At 40.4% G+C, this 24,931-nt stretch overlaps 1 protein-coding gene across 19 annotated transcripts in view; it reads right to left on the reverse strand.

Moving 5' to 3' along the window:
• PATJ (PATJ crumbs cell polarity complex component) overlaps positions 1-24,931 on the reverse strand; it is a 424,482-nt gene that overhangs the window by 139,114 nt on the left and 260,437 nt on the right. For all 19 annotated transcript variants that reach the window (XR_013401362.1, XR_013401361.1, XR_013401351.1 and 16 more), the window contains one exon: positions 11,735-11,826. Coding sequence is in view for 16 of the 19 variants with exons in the window: in XM_077954993.1 (XP_077811119.1) it covers positions 11,735-11,826 (92 nt within the window). In the remaining 3 variants the exon portion in view is untranslated. The remainder of the gene's footprint in view (positions 1-11,734; positions 11,827-24,931) is intronic.

A 24,931-nucleotide genomic window follows, 5' to 3' on the forward strand; every position in this document is an offset into this window, starting at 1 on the left:
GCCCTCAACTAATTCCTTAGGATAAATATGGGATACTCTAATATAAACTCGAAAAGAACACTGTAAATTGTTGCCAAAATAAAAATTAGTGGTCATGAGGAGAACATACTCATGCTTCAGGGAAACACAGTAAGTCCATGGTGACAATTTATGAATGATGAAAAATAAGACATCTAATGTAACGGGTAGTGTGTGTATATTTGTAGAATGCCATAACTTTATCAGGATATGAGATATTCCTAAGAAGCATTTCTACCTCTTCTAAAAGCAAGAAAGTGTGTTTCATCTTAAAATTCATAGGGAATTTTAAGGGACCCCAAATATCCAAAACAATCTTGAAAAAGAAAAAGTTGAAGATCTTACCTTTCCTTGATGTTCAAACCTACTGCAAAGCTATGGTAATCAAAATAGTGTGGTACTGGCATAAAGATCGACATATTAACCTATAGAATAGGACAGACAGCCAAGAAATAAATGTTTGTATACATGTATGTATGTATGTATGTATTTTGAGACAGGATCTCACTCTGTCACCCAGGCTGGAGTGCAGTGGCATGATCATAGCTCATTGTAGACTTGAAGCCTCAAATTTCTAGGCTCAAGTAAACCTCCTACCTCCGCCTTCTGAGTAGCTGGGACTACAGGTGCAGGCTACCATTTCTGGCTTTTTTTTTTTTTTTCCAACACAGTCTCCCTCTGTTGCCCAGGCAGCAGTATGGGTGATGTGATCATGGCTCACTGCAGCCTTGACCTTCCAGGCTAGAGCAATCCTCACACCTCAGATTCCCAAGTAGCTGGGACCACAGGTGGGTGCCACCACACTGGGCTAATTTTCTTTTTGAATTTTAGTAGAGACGAGGTCTCGCTATGTTGCCCAGTCTGGTCTTGAATTCCTGAGCTCAAGCAATCCTCCCACCTCAGCCTCCCAAAGTGCTGGGATGACAGGCGTGAGCCATCACACCCACCCTGTATATAATTCAGTGATTTTCAACTAGAACACCAAGACCATTCAGTGGGGGAATGGATGATCTTTTCAACAAATGGTGCTAGAAAAACTGGATATCTACATGTAAAAGAAGTCTTCTGGGTGAAGGTTACACAGATGGGGTGCATCTGTAATCCTAGCTACTCAAAAGGCTGAGATGGGAGGATGGCTTAAGCCCAGGAGTTTGAGGCCAAATTGTGCTATGATCATGCCTGTGAAGAGCCACTACTCTCCAGCCTGAGCAACATAGATCCTCAACTCTAAGAGAGGGGAAAAAAAGAATGAAGTCATAGCCTTCCTTTACACCATATATGAAAATAAACTCAAAATGAATCAAGGGCTTAATACAAGAGCTAAAACTATAAAACTCTTAGATGAAAACATAGGGATGAAATGCTTTGTGACATTGGATTTGACAATAATTTCTTGAATACAACACCAAAAGCGCAGGCAACAACAAAAACAGACAAATCGGACATCAAAATAAAAAACCTTGTGTATTTCAAAGGACACAATCAACAGAGTGAAAAGGCAACTTATGAAATAGGAGAAAATATTTGCAAATCATATATCTGACAAGTGGTTAATATCTAGAATACGTAAAGACTCCCATAATTCAACAACAGCAAAACAAACAACCTCATTAAAAAAATGGGCAAGGGACTTGAATAGACATTTCTATAAAGAAAACACACAAAAAGTCAGTAAGCACATGAAAAGATAATATCACTAATTCATCAGGGAAGTGCAAACCAGGCACATCAAAATCACAATGAGATACCACCTCACACTCATTAGGATGGATACCATCCAAAAAAAAAAAAAAAAAAAGGAATGTTGGCAAGGTTATGAAGAAAGTAAAACCTGTGTACGTTGTTGGTAGGGATGTAAAATGGTACAGCAACTATGGAAAACAGTATGGAGGCTCCTCAGAAAATTAAAAATAGATTAACTGTATGACTCAGGAATTCCATTTGTGCGGTATATATCCAAAAGAATTGAAAGCAGGGTCTGGAAGATATATCTGTATATCCGTGTTCATAGCAGCATTACTTACAGCCACCAAAAGGTGGAAGCAACCCAAGTACCTATCGATGGATGCGTGGACAAACAAACATGGCACAGACATAAAATGGAACATTATTCAGCCTTAAAAAGGTAAGAAATTCTAGCACATGCTGTGACATGAATGAACATCGAAAATACATGCTAAGTGAAATATACCAGTCACAGAAGGCCAAACACTGCACAAGTCCACTTATGTGAGGTACTAGGACAGTCAAATTCAGAGACAGACAGTAGAATGGTGGCTGCTAGGGGCTGAGAGGAGGGAAGAATGGGGAGTTATTGTTGAATGTATACAGAGTTTCAGTTTGGGAAGATGAAATAATTCTGGAGATGGATGGTGATGATGGTTGCCCAACAATGTGAATGTACTTCAAGCCACTGAACTGTGCATTTAAAATGGTACTTTTTGTATTATATGTTACACTCGGTTGCTTCCACCTTTTGGTTACAGTAAATAATATTGCTCTGAACACGGATATAGAAATATCTCTTCCGGACCCAGCTTTCAATTATTTTGGATGCATGCTCCACAAGTAGAATTGCTGGGTCCTGTGGTCAAATTTTGTGTTGTTTATTTCATCGCAATTAAAATTACCTGAGCAAGAAAAAAAGTGAAAGTGTGATGAAAATATGTTTGAATTACTTACAATGTCACTTAAAATCATGATTGTCTTCAGGGTGCTCTGGGCCTGCCTCTTGGAAACGTCCTTTCACCAAATCCATAGGATCTCATTTTATGCCAACAAAATATCATTTTATCAAAAGCAGAAGTTATGTGCCTGAATTCAGCCTGGATTGTTGAGCAGGCTGACTTTATTTATTGCAACTCGTTCTAAAATGATTACAACTACAATCTAGTGCCTGGCACATCATTTAGGTGCATGTGCACGTACACACACACACGAATGTTGAATAAATGAACACATCAACACAACAAACAAGGCCTGGATATTGCTTTCTGATTGGACTAAATCTAGTGGTCTGAGACATCTCAGGATAGTGAAAAATAATCTCTATACTTCCTGTATTAATTGGAACACGACACTGAATTAACGTTCAGCCAGGAAAGCTCCATGTAAATGAGCCAGAAGTCATGTACAAAACAAAGCAAATCATTCTATCTCAACGGAAAAATTCCTTTCCAAAAAGATTCCAGGAGATACTCCTAACTGTATGAACAGAGGAAACAGTTCCAATTCACAATTAGAAGAAACTACCAAAATAGCTGAGTATGCTGAATCGGAAATAAAAGTCCAATGACAGTGGAATAATGGGTTCTATTTACTTGGCACTTCAAACAATGTCAATCACTAAGGAGGGCTGCCGGGAGAAAGCAGTATCTAGACCCACATTTTACACAGGAGGCCCCAGGCATGTTCTAAATAATTGTTGCCAGTTGCGCAGAGGAAAAGGTGGGTCATAAAATATTTGGCAGTGCAGGCTGGCAGGAGAGTTGATGTGGGGAACTTAGGACTGGATGAAATGGATGACTTAGCCTAATAAGTTTATCAAAGAGAGCCCTTTTTTTTCTTTTCTTTTCTTTTCTTTTTTTTGAGACAGGGTCTCTCTCTGTCGCCCAGGCTGGAGTACAGTGGCACTATCTCAGCTCACTGCAACCTCTGCCTCCTGGGTTGAAGTGATTCTCTTGCCTCCGTCTCCTGAGTAGCTGGCATTACAGACGCATGCCACCATGTCCAGTTAATTTTTTGGCATTTTTAGTAAAGACAGGGTTTTGCCATGTTGGCCAAGCTGGTCTCGAACTCCTGGCCTCAAGTGATCGGCCCGTCTTGGCCTCTCAAAGTGCTGGGATTACAGGTGTGAGCCACTGTGCCCAGCCTTCCAAGAGAGTCTTTCTAAAAGGTAGTACAGTAGATACTCTCACCCATTCCCCTCTTATTCCTGGCTGGCAAATCCCAAACATTCAGACACACAGACCTTAATATGCAGCCCTCACCATAAGGCCATGTGCTGGGATCCCCACCCTCAGGGACAAACTGGGACAAATCCTGCCTGATTACTCTTTGATAATCATGGTAATCTCATTTCAAGAGGCAGCAATGGTTTGGCAATGGTAATGAGTCATACCGGAGATCCTCAGTAGAGACTTGTTCAGAGGCCTTATGCTCTGCTAAAGTCGTCTGAAGGATGAAAAACTCAGAATTCTAAGGCTAAAAGTTTACAAGTGACAGGAATATGCACAGAGGAAACCAAACGTCTCACTCTGGTTGCCGTAATTTGTTCAGATAGTGCTATTTCTTATCTGTTCATTAAGATTCTTTGACAGTAAGCAATAAAAATAAATTTGGGCCAACTTAAGCAAAAGAGAATTTACTGGAGGGATACTGAGCTCTCACAAAATTGACAGGCTATAGGATCAGGCTTGGGACAGTTGGGAACTAAGAGACCTCCAGAGGACAAGGAAGTAGGAAACAGAACGATGTAGCAGGAGTGTCTGGCCAGGGCACTGTGGCTCTATGGATAAACACCATTCGTATCAAATCACTCACATCGCTTGCTTCCAATTCTATGCCTAAAGTATCATATTGCCCAAGTGTGAGACACATTGACCACCCGCTGGCCACACTTTGGCAGTGAGAGAAAGAACTGGCTCCTTCAGCTTCCACAGAGGGAGACAGGTATCTAGATGTACTGTTTCTCTGTGTGTGTGTGTGTGTGTGTGTGTTTGTGTGTGTATTGGGAGATGGGAAGTGGGGGTCTACCCAAGGAAACAGGAATTCCACTGGGCAAATAGTATAAATATTGACCAGCAAGAAAGAAAAAAAGCAAGCTCACATCATCCCTGATGACCATCCCAATTAGTTGTCTCTGAGTGCCAAAAGAGGTGAAACAAATACAGGCATAATTCCCATAAGCGAATATATGCACTTATTGTATTAAGGAATGGAAGTAGCAAAGAAAAAATTACCAATTCTGCCCACGAAAGAGTAAAACTGAGTAGACCAATATCAACTTCTGAAATTGAATTGGTAATTAAAAAAAAAAACTTGCCAACCAAAAAAAGCCCTGGACCAGATGGATTCAAACTGAATTCTACCAGACGTACAAAGAAGAACTGATACCAATCCTACTGAAACTGTTCCAAAAAAATCAAGGAGGAGGGGCACCTCCCTAACTCATTCTATGAAGCCAGCATCAGCTGACACCAAAATCTGGCAGAGACGCAACAAAAAAAGAAAACTTCAGGCCAGTATCCCTCATGAACATAGAAGCAAAAATCATCAACAAAATATTAGCAAACCAAATTCAGTAGCACATCAAAAAGTTTACCACCACCAAGTAGGCTTTATTCCTGAGATGCAAATCTGGTTCAACATACACACATCAGTAAATGTGATCCACCACATAAACAGAATCAAAAGCAAAAATCATATGATGATCATCTCAATAGATGCAGAAAAAGCTTTTGATAAAATCCAACATACCTTCATAATAAAAACCCTCAACAGACTACACATTGAAGGAACACCTCAAAATGATAAGAGCCATCTCTGAAAAACCTGCAGCTGACATCATGCTACCTTACAGAATTCAAAACAATTGACATACACAGCTATACTTACCCAACGATACCTTCCTAAAGAAGGATTGCTTCTCTCCTAGAAGCACATGTCCAGGTATTCTGATTGGGTACCCAGTTGTGGAACCTTTGGGTTTCTACACATCCTATGACTTTGCTTACTTATCCTTCGAGTCTTAGCCTAATCATCTTTCTCTGTGACATCTTCCCACAGACCCCAAAGACTACATCAGATGCATCTCCTATATGTCCCTACAGCATCAGAGTACTTATATCACTGGATAAGGTACTAGACTATTGTTTATTCTCTGTTTCCTCCTTTCAGACAGAAATTGTGCTCTTTCCATCACCAACCCCACCACAATAACACACGTAGGTGTTCTGTAAACACCTGCTGAAAAGATGAATGAATGTTTCTTTATGCAAGTTAAACTCATGCTTATGCATGCATTCTTTTTTCCTGTTTATCAAAACTAGATCTAATGAATCAAGAGCACAAGAAGGATTTTTATTTTTATATTTTTTGAGATGGAGTTTCACTCTTTTTGCCCAGGCTGGAGTGCAATGCGTGATCTCAGCTCACTGCAACCTCCACCTCCTGGGTTCAAGTGATTCTCCTGCCTCAGCCTCCCAAATACCTGGGATTACCGGCACCCGCCACCATGCCCAGCTAATTTTTGTATTTTTAGTAGAGACGGGGTTTCACCATGTTGGTTAGGCTGGTCTGGAACTCCTGACCTCAGATGATCCGCCCGCCTCGGCCTCCCTAAGTGCTGGGATTACAGGTGTGAGCCACCATGCCCGGCCAAGAAGGATTTTTAAAATAGGCATCCAAGTTGCTTCTTCAGATGATCATCTCCTTAAGATGACTCTGGCATTCACATTAACTTCAAGCAATATCGTCTTTCAGGGATATGGCCAGAGGACAACGAGCCACGCTATATTTTTAATTACACAAGCAAGACATATGTTCAATTGATACAGGAAGGTGGAGCCCATGGTGAGTCCACTTTTACTCAGTGGGGCTTGACAGCTAGCACTAAATCTTTCCAAGGATTTCAGTTTCATCTCGTTTCCTTTAGCCCCAGGAGTTTTTACACAGTACACATTTTCCACATGTAATTAAGTAACGGAGAGTGAGTTGTTATACATGACATTCAAGTTTTGATAGTGGGGGAAGGTATGACAAGAGCTGCAGGCAAGATCATTAATCTCCTTGGATCCCTGCACTGCCAAATACAGCAATTTATTCGTTGTGTTAATATAGTTCTCCTCCTGTACTTAAATTGGTGTGCTCACATGAAGGGGAGAATGCCAAACACGAAAACCCACAGAACCGAATGTAGAGTGCATAGCAAGCACCCAGATTGTAATACGCATCTGGATGATACGGAGTTGAATAATTTAGTGTATCAGAGACCACATGTTTAAAGTACAATTTCCAGGATTGTCCAAAATCTAATGATGTGAAAAGGAAAAGGGAAAAAGTGATTATGTAAGTCATGTATAAATAGCTGCAACTTGCTAATTTGTGCTAATGACCCACAGACCCCTTGCCAATTATAGATGAATTAGTATACGAATAAATACAAGTGTTAAAAGAATATGACAAGGACCTGATCACAAAATGTACATTGCTATAGACTAAAGGCCTTAGTTAATTAAAATGTTGCTTGCAGCATATTTTAATAGCTTTCTGTGATTACTGCTAATCATTCTCTAAAACCTGTGGCCAGTTCCCATTTTCATCTCAATTGTCAATCAATTTGAAAAACAGTTGCCAAGGTATAAAAGCCAAAATTTTCTGTATAATGGAAAAGCACAGAGGATAATTTCAACTAAGGAAGGAAATTTTGCCAAATAGAAGTGCAAATTGTTAAGAAATACAATTTATAAAAACTAGTTTTCAAAGTTACATTATAACACAGTACAAGCTATGCAGAGTTCAAAAGACAAGCAAAATCGCATCTGTGGTGCTGAGATGATTTAAGTGTTAACTTTTGGAAACTTGATAATGAATCGAATTTTAACTTCTTCAGGATTCGATTCTAAAACAGGCAAAATCAGGATTCTTATAATAAATAATTATTCAGAATCACTCCTATATGTTTTTTCTCCCTATAAAAGAAGATATAAAAAAATCTTAGCTAATTTGGGAAAGTACTGGGAAGAGGGGCTGAGGTATGAGGAATTTTGTAAAATACTGAGTTACAGAAATATATATTTTTTAATCCACAAAATAACAACAATGAACTTACTATGATTGTTGCCTTTGGACCATAAGTAATCTAGAACTGCTTAGTAGGAGCAAAAAGGAAATTCATTCAATAAAGCTTTCTGAACACTCATTATATGCTACACACTGTAATTGAAAGACCATGCAGGAAAGGTTCATGCTACAGTCTGAATGTTTGTGTCCCCTCAAAATTCATATGTTGAAACTGAATCACCAACATGAAGGTATTAATAGGCAGGGCCTTTTGGAAGGTGTTTACGTCATGAGAGTGGGGCCCTCATGGTGGGATTACTGCCTTACAAAGGAGGCCCAAGGGAGCCCCTCCTGTTACGTGGGATACACGGAATAGATCTATGAAAGAGGAAGCAGGCCCTCTCCCAGACACCAAATCTGCTAGAGCCTTGATCTCGAACTTTGTAGCCTCCAAAACTGTGAGAAATAAATTTCTGGGCCAGGCCCAGTGGCTCGCGTCTGTGATCCCAGCACTTTGGGAGGCTGAGGTGGGCAGACCATTGAGGCCAGGAGTTTGAGACCAGCCTGGCCAACACAGTGAAACCCCATCTCTACTAAAATACAAAAAAAATTAGCCGGGCCTGGTGGTACACACCTATAGTCCCAGCTACTCGGGAGGCTGAGGCATGAGAATTGTTTGAGCCTGGGAGGCAGTGGTTGCAGTGTGCCAAGATCGCACCACTGCACTCCAGCCTGGGTGACAGAGCAAGACTCTGTCTCAAAATAAATAAATAAATAAATGAATTTCTGTTCTTTGTAAGACACTCGGGTATTTTGTTACAGCAGTCCGAATGGACTAAGAATTAGAGTACAGATTTTAAATGTACATTGATACTTCTAAATTGCTTAAAATCACTTCCAGTAAATAAGCATTCAGTAGCGTCCTCAATTTTGTGTATACCATTGATTTACTCAACAAATTCTTTTCTTGATTCTGTTCTGTTCAATGATCAAAACTGAAATAATCAGACTCTAAATTGATGGAGCTTTACTACTATGATTAAAATTCTATTCAGGTTTCTCTTCTGTCTTCTAAATAATTTCAAATCGTTTAACCTTTCTTTATTGAAGGAGGAGGGTTTTATTTCCCAACTACACAATTGCATTAAATTATTTCCTTTGGACTCTATTCAATGTTCTTTTTGCTCTCTTTAAAATTGCACGGCCCATGTGGGTAATAAAAGCCCCACCACATGTGCTGAAGAGGTAAGTAATGTTGATAACAGCTCTTGTGGTAGCAGCCATCACTATGTACTAAATACCATGTGCAGATGCTGACCCTGTTAAGTGCTACATACATCTTCTCATGTACTAGCCACACAGTGTGCTTTTTTTTTTTTTTTTTTTGAGACAAGGTCTTGCTGTCACCCAAGCTGAAGTGTAGTGGCGTGATCATGGCTCACTGCAGCCTCAACCTCCTTGGCTCATGCGATGCTCCTGCTTCAGCCTCCCAAGTAGCTGGGACTACAGGGCACATGCCACGACACCCGGCTAATTTTTTTCTTTTGCACAGATTGGGTCTCACTATGTTGCCCAGACCAGTCTTAAACTCCTGAACTCAAGCCATCCTACTGCCTTGGCCTCCCGAAGTGGTGGGATTACAGGTGTGAGTCACTGCGCCCGGCCCCCACACAACTTTATGCAAAGTTTTCAAGTCTAAACACACTACTTTTGTGGACTTCTCTCAATGAACAACATCTGAATCTCTTGAGTGCTGACCTTTCTTCAAAGTCTACTCAATTTTTTTTTAAATCAACTAACTCTAATTTTATAACCCTTGCCAAAAGAAAGGACAAGAAAACCAAAAAGGAGACTGGTGTCTAACAGAGGATGTCAAAGGAGAGTAAGGATAAAGGGCTCATCTTAACATACAAAGACATATGTGAAGGAGGAAGCTTTCGCTCTCTGAAAATAGAGTAAAAAACTAGAAAGCCAGAAAGTGCCACTAGGTGGGAGAAAAGGATGCTAATACAGGATTTCCTTTTTTTTTGAGACAGAGTCTCGCTCTGTCAACCAGGTGGGAGTACAGTGGTGTGATCTCGGCTCACTGAAACCTCTGCCTCCTGAGTTCAAGAAGCAATTCTCCTGCCTCAGCCTCCTGAGTAGCTGGGATTACAGGTGTGCGCCACCACGCCTGGCTAATTTTTGTATTTTTAGTAGAGACAGGGTTTCACCATGTTGGCTTGGCCAGGCTGATCTCGAACTCCTGACATCGTGATCTGCCCGCCTCAGCCTCCCAAAGTGCTGGGATTACAGACGTGAGCCACCATGCCTGGTCTTTTTTTTTTTTTTCCTTTTTTTTTTTGAGATAGAGTCTTTCTCTGTCGTCCAGGCTGGAGTGCATGGTGCGATCTCAGCTCAATGAAGCCTCTGCCTCCTGGGTTCAAGCAATTCTCCTGCCTTAGCCTCCCGAGTAGCTGGGAGTAGAGTTGTGTGCCATCACGCCTGGCTAATTTTTTGTATTTTTCAGTAGAGACAGGTTTCGCTGTGTTGGCCAGTCTGGTCTCAAACTCCTAACCTTAGGTGATCCTCCCAAACTGCTGGGATTACAGACATGAGCCACCGTGCCTGGTCCTAATGCAGGATTTCTTCAGGAGCAAAGTAGAAGTGGAAAGGAATATTTCAATCACGTTAGTGCCCATGCTGGGAATAAAACCACCTCCTAATCCCAATGGTCCCTGGGAATGGACAGATCTTACTGCTGGTAGCTAATGAGAAAGGGAAGAATAATAATGATTGTCATCATCCTAAAATAGCAGCTAACATTCTTTCACCCCTTATTCTCTGCTAGATATTGTATTGAGCATTTTCAATTTCTGAAATATCACAATGAATGAGGGAGGTGCTTTATTATCCCATTTTACAGATGATACCTGAGTCCCAGAAGGAAAAAGAAGCAGAGCTACAGTGAACATAGAGGGTTAGGTACATGACCTAAAAATAATTCAGATTTACTTGTCATTTCAGTCCAATAAAGAGAATCAAACAACCTCATTTCTACTGCTGATGTGGCAATGTTGGCTACAAACAGTCAGATCCCTAATTCTGATTTACTTGTACCAAGAGGGCTCAATCAGCTTGCAGGGGAGGTGTGAGTAAATGTGAAGCCCCAAACACACAATACAACTCTAGGCAGCAGTGCTGACATCTTCTCTACTCCGGGCTTCTCACCAGCACTCTTACAAGGAAGCTCCTAAAAATGTCCTCAGTTCTATTTTCTTGTTTATTCTTTAATGAAGACATTAATGATTCAGCAAATGTACCAAATAATAGTGACAGGAAGAGAAGTTAGCAGGTCTCATTATATTTATATACAGGATAAATGGATCCAGAAAGGGAAGAATGTTTTATAACTGAATTATAAATACTAGCCTCAGCTACCAATTCTACGCTGTGAAACATAAGCAAGTAAGAAAACTTCATAATCAAAACAATCAGTACTTTTTTTTTTTTTTTTTTTTGAGACAGAGTCTCACTGTCACCCATGCTGGAGTGCAGTGGTGCAGTCTTGGCTCACTGCAAGCTCCGCCTCCCGGGCTCACGCTATTCTCCTGCCTCAGCCTCCCGAGTAGCGGGGACTACAGGCGCCCGCCACCACCATGCCCGGCTAATTTTTTGTATTTTTAGTAGAGACAGGGTTTCACCATATTAGCCAGGATGGTCTTGATCTCCTGACCTCGTGATCCGCCCGCCTTGGCCTCCCAAAGTGCTGGGATTACAGGTGTGAGCCACCGCGCCCTGCAATACTTTTCTTGAAGTGACAGTTACAAAAGGAATATATGTTTTTAGAAGAAACAGTGATTTCGCTAGACAAATCAAAGATGACATAGTCTTACATTAATAACATCTTCAGAAGAGGTCTTTGATTTTGCAAAACCAGATCTAGCAATCTTACCTGATGAAAACCAGCTTGACTTTTGATGGGGCGGTCTTAATAATGGCAGATGCATTTTGGTGACTTCTTCCATACAGAATCTGATTGTTTATCTGTTTGGGAAAAAATACAATGTACTAAATTATACATGTCTACAAGTATATACGTATATACTTGGAATTAAATGATAAAGTCTACTGATTTATTTTTTTTTTGAGACACTCTCACTCTGTCATCCAGGCTGGAGTGCAGTGGTGCGATCTTGGCTCACTGCAACCTCCACCTTCTGGGTTCAAGTGATTCTCATGCCTCAGCCTCCTGAGTAGCTGGAATTACCAGCATGCGCCACCATGCCTGGCTAATTTTTTTGTATTTTTAGTAGAGATGAGGTTTCACCATGTTGGCTAGGTTGGTCTTAAACTTTTGGCCTCAAGTGATCTGCCCGCCTCAACCTCCCAAAGTGCTGGGACTACAGGCAAAAGCCACTGCACCCGGCCCTAAGTCTACTGTTTTTTTTTTTTTTTTTTTTTTTTTTTGAGGCGGAGTCTCGCTCAGTCACCCAGGCTGGAGTGCAGTGGCACGATCTTGGCGCACTGCAACCTCTACCCACCAGGTTCAAGCAATTCTCCTGCCTCCGCCTCCTGAGTAGCTGGGATGACAGGTGTGTGCCACCATGGTTGGCTAATTTTTGTATTTTTAGTAGAGATGGGGTTTCACCACGTTGCCCAGGCTGGTTTAGAACTCCTGACCACGTGATCCACATGTCTTGGCCTCCCAAAGTAAGTCTAATGATTTTTAAGTGGGAATATTAGGACTCTCAAATGCTAAAAATCTTAATATTCTTTGTAGTAGAGATTCAAACAGTAATTCTAAACAGCTATCAAAAATCCTTAAATTCAGTTTTGACTACAGTTAATGAAGAACATACAGCCCTTTATCCTTTTTCTAAACTTCAAGAAAGCAGTAGTTAAGCCTGATACAAAAAGTTTACGACAGATATTTCATTTCCTACAGCTTTCCCAGATTATTTAGAAATGTTGAAAACAGACCAAATTGTGGTATTCACCGGAGCTCTGGAGAGCCCATTAAACATGATTTTGTAAACATGTCAAGGTTATTACATAACATAAATTTTGTTACTGAAGAGAAGGTAAATATTATGTCCCTGTTTTAAGTCAAATTTTAAACCAGCTACACAGAAAGATTTTACTGAATGCCATCAATGAGCCGTCTGCTCATATCCAAGACATGGTAGAATTTTAAACTTGATTGAATCTACCAAAAGATGACCTAAACAACATTTAAATTCTAAATTTCTTTATTTCAAAATTTCCCACTGATAAACTATGATGATAGCTGGAAACTCTCTTACTTTATTTCACCCAGTTGGTAACAGCTCGTAGTTTTGACTTTTTTCCTTCCATCTCTTTAAAACGTAGTTAATGATTGATACCTATACCATCCCTATTCAAGTGTGAACTTGACAATCTCTACTATTTAAGAGATAGTATAGTGTGCTATATAAGGGATAGGAAAAGGAGTTGTAATTAGCATCTAATTTGTTCTTGCTGTCTCTGGAATTTTGCATTTTAAGACACAACTGATGTTCAAGACATCTAAACACATTATTATTATTTTTTTTGGTCAAAATAGTTATAATGAGAAAGCATATGGAAATGAACAATTTAAAATATGAAATGAAAATATAGTATTTTCAACTGTCTGAAAAGCGGCCCTTCCGTCACCTTTCCTAAGTGGTAAAGCTGGGATTCACATCCAAGGCTGATGGAAAGACCAAACTGGAGCTACCGTCTCACTCTGCCTCTTATTTTATCAGCTTTCGTTCTGCAGGAAGATCCTCAATCTCACTGGGCACAGTGGCTTACGCCTGTAATCCCAGCACTTTCAGAGGCCAAGGGAGGCAGATCACTTGAGGTCAGGAGTGTGACACCAGCCTGGCCAACATGGTGAAACCCCGTCTCTACTAAAATTACAAAAATTAGGCTGGGCACCTATAATTCCAGCACATTGGGAGGCCTAGGTGGATGGATCACTTGAGGCCAGGAGTTCGAGACCAGCCTGGTCAACATGGCGAAACCCCATCTCTACTAAAAAATACAAAAATTAGCTGGGTGTGGTAGTGCATGTCTATCGTCCCAGCTACTTGGGAGCTGAGATGGCGCCACTGCACTCCAGCGTGGGTGACAGACTGAGACTCTGTTTCCAAACAAAAATAAAAACAAAAACAAAAACCAAAAATTAGCCAGACATGGTGGTGCGCACCTTTAGTCCCAGCTACTGGTGAGGCTGAGACAGGAGAATAGCTTGAACCTGGGAGGTGGAGGTTGCAGCAAGCCGAGATTGCGCCACTGCACTCCAGCCTAGGTCACAGAGTGAGACTCAGTCACACACACACACACACACAAAATCATCAATCTCATAGAAAGCACCGATTTCCACACTGTCAGTTCTCTGTGCCTCAGTTACCCCTTCTCTAAAAGAAATCTAAGTACCTACTTCACAAAGCTATTGTAAGAATTAAACAAGATAATGCCTTTACATTTTATTTAGAGTACTCTTGATACCCAAAGGATTTTTAAAACTACTCATCTTTGCTATTACGTTTTTTTTTTTTTTTTTGAGACAGAGTCTTGCTCTGTTGCCAAAGCTGGAGTCCAGTGGCATGATCTCAGCTCATTGCAACCTCTGCCTCTGAGGTTCAAGCAATTCTCCTGCCTCAGCCTCCTGAGTTGCTGGGATTACAGGTGCCTGCCACCAAGCCTGGCTAATTTTTTTTGTATTTTTAGTAGAGACGGGTTTTCACCATGTTGGCCAGGTTGGTCTTGACCTCCTGACCTCAGGTGATCCGCCCTCCTCGGCCTCCCGAAGTGCTGGGATTACAGGTATGAGCCACTGTGCCTGGCATACGTTTCTATCCTTAGTATCATGCATTTAAAAATAAGTCCACTGTCTATATATTTTCTCCTAACACTTTAAGAATTTAACTTTTCTTATATTTGTATCTTCTTACCCACTTAGCTACAAGGGAAATGGTTAAAGAAATCATGCAGTGGCCGGGTGCAGAGGCTCACAGCTGTAATCCCAGCACTTTGTGAGGCTGAGGCCGGTGGACCAGCCTGAGCAACATGGTGAAACCCTGTGTTGACAAACAATATAAAAATCAGCCAAGTGCGGTGGTATGCACTTGTAGTCACAGCTACTTGGGAGGCTGACGTGGGAGGTTCACTTGAGCCTATAAGGTTGAGGCTGCAGTGAGGCAAGATTGTGCCACTGCACTCTAGCCCGGGCAACACAGTGAGACCCTGTCTCCAAAAAAAAAAAAAAAAAAAAAAAAAAGAAAGAAAGAAAAGACAAGGAAAGAAATCATCTTTAAGAGTTTGTGAAAAAGCATACTTAATGACATAGAAAATGTCCAAAATGGTACTAACTGGTAAAACCAAGTTTTAAAATAGTATGTTTAGTATGATCATGTATTTTGCTGACCATATTTTCCAATCTCTTTAATTTATAATTAACTACAAACAAGGTACTTTAAATCATATTTGAAAATTAGATTAGGACAGGTGTGGTGGCTCATGCCTGTAATACCAGAGCTTTGGGAGGCTGAGACAGGAAGATCACTTGAGGAGTCTGAGACCAGCCTGGGCAACACAGAAAGACCCTGTCTCTACAAAAAAATAATAAAAAATTAACCAGGTATGGTGGCGTGTGCCTGTAATACCAGCTATTCAGGGGAAGCTGAGGTGGGAGGATTGCTTCAGTCCAGGAGTTCAAGACTACAGTGAGCTATGACTGTACTACTGCACTCCAGCCTGATCGGCAGAGTGAGAAGAATGGCAGGGCGGGTGCGGTTGCCCATGCCTGTAATCCCAGCACTTTGGGAGGTTGAGGCAGGCAGATCACTTGAGGTCAGGAACTCAAGACCAGCCTGGCCAACATGGCGAAACCTCACCTCTACTAAAAATACGAAAATTAGCTGGGCATCGTGTCATGTGCCTGTGGTCCCAGCTACTTCGGAAGCTGAGGCATGAGAATCACTTGAACCTGGGAGGCGGAGGCTGCAGTGAGCCAAAATCGCGTCACTGCACTCCAGCCTGGGCGACAGAGCAAGACTCTGTCTCAAAAAAGATGAATGACATTTGGAATGAGCCTGATTCAAGGCCTGGCATTCAGTTAAGCATTTGTGAATGTCTATGTCTTCCCCACTGTGTTCAGCCTCTGCTTCCAGAAACTTTTTCTAAACCACCTATCCTACCCTCCTGTCTTTGAATCCTGTGGCACTAGGTTTAAAAAAATTTCCCTTCTTGCACTTATACCACAACACAACATGGTAAAGTCAATCCTTGTTGGGCAGTAAGCATCAGTGCAGGCACACAACACCTACTGAACTGAGCTGAGCTCCTTAGGGCAGGAGCCAACATCCTCCTCTAGGTGGCTCCCAGCTTTTCATGCAGAGCTTGCGCATAGTAGCCCTCAATGAGGATGTGCTGAATTGCAGTCCTGAATGGAAGTGGTACTTAATCAACTGTGAGTAGGCTTTCACTAACATGGGCTCCAGCCTTCAAAATGACTAAGGTTAAAAAAAAAAAAAAAGGTTTTGATCAGCAAAACGCTTGAGCATGTAGGAAATCTAACTTTCATGTTTATGGATATGTCTGCTTCTTTAGTGGTGATCCTCCATTTTGGTAGAATAGAATCTATGGTACTATTATTCCGAGAGGGAAAAATGAGATCCGAAACGAAGAAAGCAGTTCATTAATTTTAATTTACGTAAGAGGAAATCTAAAGTTATGCCTTTCATGGTGCTGTTTCTACATGTGCAGAGCCTCTGGCAGTGGAAAGGCAAAGCAGCTTGCTTGCTGTTGATGTTTTTTCCAGTGCCAATCCGGGTGTTTACAGCTAAGGCAGCTGCTCCCGGCAACATGCCGAGGCCTCTGGAGAAACTCTGCTATGCAGTGGAAAACTGGGAACAGAGCAAGAAACCCAAGAAAGAGTGAACCTGATTTAACTGGATTAAATCTAGAAGAAAAATGCTGATCTCTGGATAAAAAAATAAATCCAAGACAAAGACTCTTTTATGGCCTTAAAAATAACACATTTAGGGTTAGGGCTAGGGGAAAAAAATAACCCATTTGTAGCCATTCAGTTTTAGGAGAGGTCTCTCTTTTGTTTTCTTCTTCTTTAATATAAAACAATTTCACTATTTAAATAAAAGTTATACAGCTTCCAACTATTCAAGCAGTTTTCATATTTTTTCATCACTAAAGGAAACATACTCTATTGAAAACTCAATAACAAGTTGGAAAGAATGATATATTTTATGCACAATTAGCTTTAGATTATCATCTATTGTATTACTGAGAAGCTGTTCTCTGAGGACATTATTCTTTAAACAACAGATGTAGAAAGTTTTCCAAATAATATAGGCAAAAAAAGAAAAAAAAAGCATTCTTTCTTGGAAGTCTATTAGGTTAACTATAGTTAATAAAGGCTACCATCTACTGAGTGCTTACTCAGTGCAGAACTCTATGCTAAACTCATTATACACAGTATCTCACTTAAATCTCAGAATAACTGGGGTAGGATTTACTTTCACTAGATTAGGAAACTATGATTTGCCCAAGGTGCTTTAGCAATTAGTTTAAAAGCCTATAATCCTAGGGCATACCCAGAGGTCACATGATCTGGATGGTACACAGAAAACATGAGATAACTTCTAACAGCCATCTCTATAAAAAGATGAACAAGAACAGAAAAGTGAGTTGGTCACCCTACCATCTTAGGTCTTGGACTTTTGAGATCAAAAAGTCAGTATCAACCAAAAACCAGGTCACTACAACACATGGGGGAAATGCCCAATAGTTGACTTTTAAGCTATATTTTGCTTTTTGCTTGTTTTTTTTTTTTTTTTTTTTTGAGACAGAGTCTCAGTGTCACTCAGGCTGGAGTGAAGTAGTATGTATGTGGCTCGCTATAGCCTCAGTCTCCTGGGATAAAGAGATCCTCCTGCTTCTTCCTCCCAAGTAGCTGGGACCACAGGCATGTGCCACCATACTCATCTAAGACTTTTAGGTTTTTTAAAGTCCCGAATGCAATATGGAGTCCCATAAAACTGTTCCTTTCTCTTCATGCAAACACACTGAACCTTGAATAACGACATACCCTTATGACACTTTTTTCAGTATATAGGTATATCTCATTTTATTGTGTGTTTTTTTTTTTTTTTTACAAATGGAAAGTTTGTGGCAACCCTGCATCGAGCAAGTCTACTGGCACCATTTTTACAGCAGCATGTGCTGACTTCCTGTCTGTGTCACATTTGGGTAATTCTCTCCATATTTCAGACTTTTACATTATTATTATATCTGTTATGGCAATATGTGATCCATGACCTTCGATCTTATTATAATTGTTTTGGGGCATCATAAACTGTGCCCATATAAAATGGCAAACTTAATTAATCAATTAACACACAATTGTGTGTTCTGATTACTCCACTGACCAGCTGCTCCCCATCTCTTTTTCTCTCCTCCAAGATCTTCCTATCCCAAGACACAACAATATTGAAGTTAGGCCAATTAATACCCTACAATAATCTTTAAGTGTTCAAGTAAAAGGAAGAGTCCCACATCTCTCATTGTAAACCAAAAGCTAGAAATGACTAAACTTAGTGAGGAAGGCATGTCAAAAGCTAAGATAAGCTGAAAGCTAGGCCTCTTGCATCAGTTAGCCAAGTTGTGAATGCAAAGGAAAAGTTCTTGAAGGAAATTAAAAGTGCCACTCCAGTGAACACAGGAATGATAAGAAAGCGAAACAACCTAATTGCTAATATGGAGAAAGTTTAAGTGGTCTGGATAGAAGTTTGAATCGGCCATAACATTCCCTTAAGCAAAAGCCTAATCCAAAGCAAGGCCCTAACTCTCTTCAATTCTATCTAGGCTGGGAAAGGTGAGGAAGTTGCAGAAGTTGTTTGAAGCTAGCAGAGGTTTATGGCGAGAAGTCTCAATCTCATAAAAGTGCAAGGAGAAGCAGCAAGTGCTAATGTAGAAACTTCAGCAAGTTATTCAGAAGATCTAGCTAAGCTCAGTAACAAAGATGGCTACACTAAACAATAAATTTTCAACAACAGTCTTTCATGTGAAGAAGGATATGTTTGCTTCCTTCCCCTTCCGTCATGACTGTAAGTTTCCTGAAGCCTCCCAACCATGTGGAACTATGAGTCAATTAAACTCCTTTGCCTATATGGAATCAACCTAAGTGCTCATCAACAGGGGAATGGATAATGAAAATGTGGCATATATACACAATGGAATAATATTCAGCTATAACAAAGAATGAAATCCTGTCATTTTCTATAATATGGATGGAACTGGAGGCCATTATGTTAAGTGAAATATATCAAGCACAGAAAGACAAATATCACATGTTTTCACTCATATGTGGGAGCTAAAAAAGTAGATTTCATGAAGATAGAGAGTAGACTGGTGATTACCAGAGGCTGGGGCGGGGTGGGGAGGGGGTTTGTGGGGGAGTTAGGAGAGGGGAAGGAAAAAAAAGAATATACCTGTATTTATTACCACTGAGCTGTGCACTTAAATAAATGTGGCTACAAAAAAAAAAAAAAAAAAAAAACAATATTAACAGGAATTTGGGAGAAGCTGATTACAACTCTCATGAATGACTTCAAGGAGTTCAAGATTTCAATGAAGGAAGTCACTGCAGGTGTGGTAGAAATGGCCAGAGAACTAGAATCAAAAGTGGAGCCTGAAGATGGGACTGGATTGCTGCAATCTCATGATCAAACTTGAACAGATGAGGAGCTGCCTCCTATAGATGAGCAAAGAAACTGGTTTCTTCTTCTTCTCCTTCTCCTTCTCCTTCTTCTTCTTCTTCTTCTTTTTTTTTTGGAGATGGAGTCTCACTCTGTCTCCCAGGCTGGAAGTGCAATGGCGCGATCTGGGCTCACTGCAACCTCCGCCTCCCAGGTTCAAGTGATTCTCCTGCCTCAGCTTCCTCAGTAGCTGGGATTACAGGCGCCCACCACCACGCTCGGCTAATTTTTGTGTTTTTAGTAGAGACAGGGTTTCACCATATTGGTCAGGCTGGTCTCGAACTCCTGACCTTGTGATCTGCCCACCTTGGTCTCCCAAAGTGCTGGGATTACAGATATGAGCCACAAGGCCTGGCCAAAAGTGGTTTCTTGACATGAAATCTACTCCTGGTGAAGATGCTTTGAACATTGTTGAAATGACAATGAATCTAGACTATTACATAAACTTCATTGATAAAGCAGTCCTAGGGTTTGAGAGGACTGACTCCAATTTTGAAAGAAATTCTACTGTGGGTAAAATGCTATTAAACAGCATCCGATGTTACTGAGAAATCTCTCATGAAAGGAGTCAATCGATGTAGCAAATGTCATTGTTATCTTATTTTATGAAGTTGTCACAGCCACCCCAACCTTCAGCAACCACCACCCTGATCAGTCAGCAACCATCAACATGGAGGCGAGACTCTCCACCAGCAAAAAGATGACAACTTGCTGAAGGCTTAGATGATTGTTAGCATTTTTTACAAATAAATTATTTTAAAATTAATGTATGTACTTGTTTAGACATCATGCTAATGCACATTTTATAGATCATAGTGTAAACATAACTTTCACATATGCTGGGAAACAAACACATGTGACTCACTTTATTCTGATACTCGCTTTATTGTGGTAATCTAGAATGGAACCCATAATCTATCTGAAGTATGCCTGTAAACAAATAGGTTCAATATATATAGGTTGACTACCTTTTTAGCTTTTTCTGACCCAGCTCCAAGAAAAACAATTAAGATATTTCATTTTGGATCAAATATTGCTCCCCACCTTTCATGATCTGAGTGCTCATTCAGATTATCTTGAAATTGGAAAAATATTATTTTCCATTTACTTCCAGTAAACTGTGAAGTAGAGAAACTAAGTGCCTTTCTCAAAGTTTCTTCTTTCAAAGGTGACTGAATGATATAAGGGAAGAATAATAAATTATTCAGACATGTATTTATCTTCGATATCATCCCACAATGGTGGGAAGAACTATCTTTAGTCCTGATTTGATGCTTCCCAATTTACCCAAATAATCTATTTATTATCTCAAAACCTGAGATCTACGACTCTTTCATTCAAGGGTAATCATATATCCTGATTTTCCTGAGACAGCCTAGTTTATTTATGTTGTTCCAATTATTTATTTATTTTTGAGTCAGGGTCTTGCTCTGTCACCCAGGCTGGAGTGCAATGGTGCGATCATGGCTCACTGCAGACTTGATCTCCCAGACTCAACCAATCCTCCCACCTCAGCTTCCTGAGTAGCTGGGACTACAGGTGCGCACTACACACCAGGCTCATTTTTCATAAAGACGGGGTCTTGCCATGTTACCCAGGCTGGTCTTGAACTCCTGGACTCAAGCGATCCACTTGCCCTGGCCTCCCAAAGTGCTGGGATTACAGGCATGAGCCACTGTGCCTACTAATAGTTACCCAGTTTGGATGATAAATTATATCTTTTTCTCACATTCATCAAGCCATGACTATGGGAAGTGATTTAATGGCATTCTATCTCAATTTCTATATTACTAAGATGAGAAAGCCAGACCAGATGAGGGATGTAGTAGATACCTAGGGGGATCGTTGCCAGCACACAACTGCTTCTCTTTGTGAGGGACTGTCCTTCAAATCCTCTCATCACAAATACCATCCTTTATGGTGGGCAGCCAATTTTGTGTTGCTTGTCATGCCACTCCGGGTCACGGCTGAGGAGATTCTCTCTTTAGGGGGTTTTAAATTGGAGCTGAGACACAGTTCTTTTCTACATGTTCATTAAGCTTCTGCGAGATGTCCATATTCTGCCACACAGATGAAGGGACTGGAAAAGCCATCATTTCCCGAGGCCCTGGTGCATCCTGATCTTCAGGTTCCAGGAAGGAGTCACATGATTACAATAGATTCTACTTTTTTGGTGAAGCTGTTGCTATGGGCTGAATTTTTATGTCCCTCTGCAAATTCATATGTTGAAGCCTTAATTCCCAATACGATGGTATTTGGACGTGGGGCCTTTGAGAAGCAACAAGGTCATGAGGATGGAGCCCTCATAGAGGAAATTAGTGCCCTTACAATAAGAGACATAATGTCTCCCTTCACCATGTGTGTGCATACAGCAGGAACACTGTCTGCAAACCAGGAAAGACAGCCCTCACCAGGAACCAAATTATCTCAGCATCTAGATGTTGGGCCTCTCAGCCTCCAGAACTGTGAGAAATAGATGTCTATGGTCAGCGCAAGCTGACTGGGACAATTATTTGAACTAATTTCTGTTCTTTGCAACCAAAAAGTATTCATTGATATGGTTTCTTAGGCTCCTGCTAATTCTAAATATTAATTTGTAAATCTAACTGACATACCTCTTTCAATCTCCTAGTCTTGTGCTCTTTCAGATGTTCAGTAATTTGCCTTGGCATCCAAAAAGATACAAAAGAAGAAAAAGAAAAAGGGAAAAAGCTTTCTGTCCAAAGGAGCTTTCTATGCTCTTGACCTACAATTCTGGTTTTCTTATCTGTTTTTAGCTTCCTCATCTGATTACTGACAAAGTGGGCCTTCTGAGGTCTTCCAGATAGTTCTAGTAACTTCTGTCTCAGCTTCATGATGCCTAGTCCCAGAAAGACAGTAACATTTTACCTTAGGGGTAAGTGAATTCATTTTTTCCCCAGATTCTGAATTTCCAACTCAATAAAATGTCATTCAGTAGCAAATTATGGTAGCTCTGGATACTGAAGATAACAACCTCAAATGAGAAATACCTCTATAGTCATGTGCCACATAATAATGACTCAGTAAAGGATGGACCACATATATGATGGTGGTCCCATACGATTATAATACCATACTTTTATTGTACCTTTTCTATGTTTAGATATAAAAATATTTACCATTGTGTTACAGTTGCCTACAGTCTTCAGTACAGTAACATGCTGCCCAGGTTTATAGCCTGGGAACAATAGCCTTATATCATATAGCCTAGATGTGGAGTGGGCCAGATCATCTAGGTTGTACACTTTATGACATTAATACAACAAAATCATTCAGTGATGCATTTCTCAGAAATGTATCCCTGCCATTAAGGCCTGACTGTATTTGCAAAGCTCCTAAGCCATATTATAATGGATTTTCATTGTGTTTGACTTTTCCCCTTATAGACTGGTTTCAACTACTGTAGTGGGGGAAGACAATCTGATATAAGTTAAGTCTTCATATATTTATGTACCAGAGATGGGATACTTAATTATAACGTTAACCTAGCAGAAGTAGAATTAGGGTTAATCCAATGAAAATTCAGCAAAAGTAAATGAAAACAAATCCTTTTGTTATACTATACAAACTTTCACTTTAGAGATCTTTAATGAGATTTGTTTCAATAAAATTAATTATGCAAAAATATGAAGTGATAGGTTTTCAACTACTTTTAATTTTTTATAGTTCAACTAACACGAATAGAAATTTATACTGGGCCGGACATGGTGGCTCACGCCTGTACTCCTAGCACTTTAGGAGGCTGAGGTGGGTGGACTGCCTGAGCTCAGGAGTTCGAGACCAGCCTGGGGAACATGGTGAAACCCTGTCTCTACTAAAAACACAAAATATTAGCCGGGCGTGGCGGCGTGCACCTGTAATTCCAGCTACTTGGGAGGCAGAGACAGGAGAATAGCTTGACCCTGGGAGATGGAGGTTGCAGAGAACCAAGATCACGCCATCACACTCCAGCCTGGAGCGACAGAGTGAGACTGCATCTCAAAAAAAAAATCAAAAAGAAATTTATACCGAAGAGCAGCTCAATTAAATCTACTAAAAATAACTGCCAAATTGGAAGTAAAAGTTAATTAACTTAAGTTAGGAATGGAAATATTAATTATATAAAAATTAAAGTTTAGCTGAAGTAACAGATTTGCCTGAGGTGTGAACATCGTGTCATATTATACCTAACAATACCCCACCCACACTTTTATTAAAGCAGAAAGATTATGAAAAGTGACAAATTATTATTAAAGAACTGAGTTGAAATTCATGTAATTTGAATTGGTGATAATTAAATCTGAGAATCCTTCTCTGTAATTTACTTTTTTTTTTAAGAGGCAGGGTCTTGCTCTGTTGTCCAGGCTGGGGTGCAGTGGCACAATCATAGCTTACTGTAGCCTTGAAGCCTCTAACTCCCAGGTTCAAGGAATCTCCCACCTCAGCCTCCCAAGTAGTTAGGAGTACAGGTATGTACCACCATGCCTGGCTAATTTTTTTGGTAGAGACAAGGTATTGCTATCTTGCCCAGGGTGGTCCTGAACTCCTGGGATCAGGCAATCCTCTCATCTCAGCCTCCCAAAGTGCTGGGGCTACAGGTATGAGCCACTGTGCCTGGTCTAATTTTTTTCTTTAAAAAAAAAAGCAAATCATAAGTACTTATAACGATGAGTATTTTTATAGGTTAACTTTTAATCTAATAATTCCACTTCTAAGAATGTATCCTAGGCTGGGCACCTGTAATCCTAGCACTTTGGGAAACCAAGGTGGGTGATCACTTGAGGTCAGGAGTTCGAGACCAGTCTGGCCACTCAGGAAGCTGAGGCATGAAAATAGCCTGAAGCCAGGAGGTGGAGGCTGCAGTAAGCTGAGATCACACCACTGCCCTCAAGCCTGGGTGACACAGTGAAACTATGCCAAAAAAAAAAAAAAAAAAAAAAAACCCCAAAAAAGACTTATCCTAAAAAATTAAAAAACCCAGTCATCCCTCTCATGGCTATTCTTTTAAAAGAGAAAAAGGGCAAAAAACTACATATTAACCAACAAACGATTATCCTAATGATCATATATCAATAAATGGAAAACTGTGGTACTAAACAGAGGTAGGGGAGGATGATACAGATGTAAATGCATTGTCGTAGAAAGAAAACACTGCATGCAGAGTGAAGAACATAACAAATTTCATGCAACCTATTTATTTACCACATTATTTTCATTTACGTAAAAGTTTCTATGTGGGTTCAAAGAAAGTTCTGTGAGTATCTCTACTAAATGTCAGCAATGGTCATATCTGTGGTGGGATTTAAGGTGATTTTCAGTTTGTTTTTCTATATTGACATTTTATAACTATAATAGTACCATGTAAC

The sequence above is a fragment of the Macaca mulatta genome, chromosome 1 (assembly GCF_049350105.2).
Source record: "Macaca mulatta isolate MMU2019108-1 chromosome 1, T2T-MMU8v2.0, whole genome shotgun sequence".
Lineage (NCBI taxonomy): Eukaryota > Metazoa > Chordata > Mammalia > Primates > Cercopithecidae > Macaca > Macaca mulatta.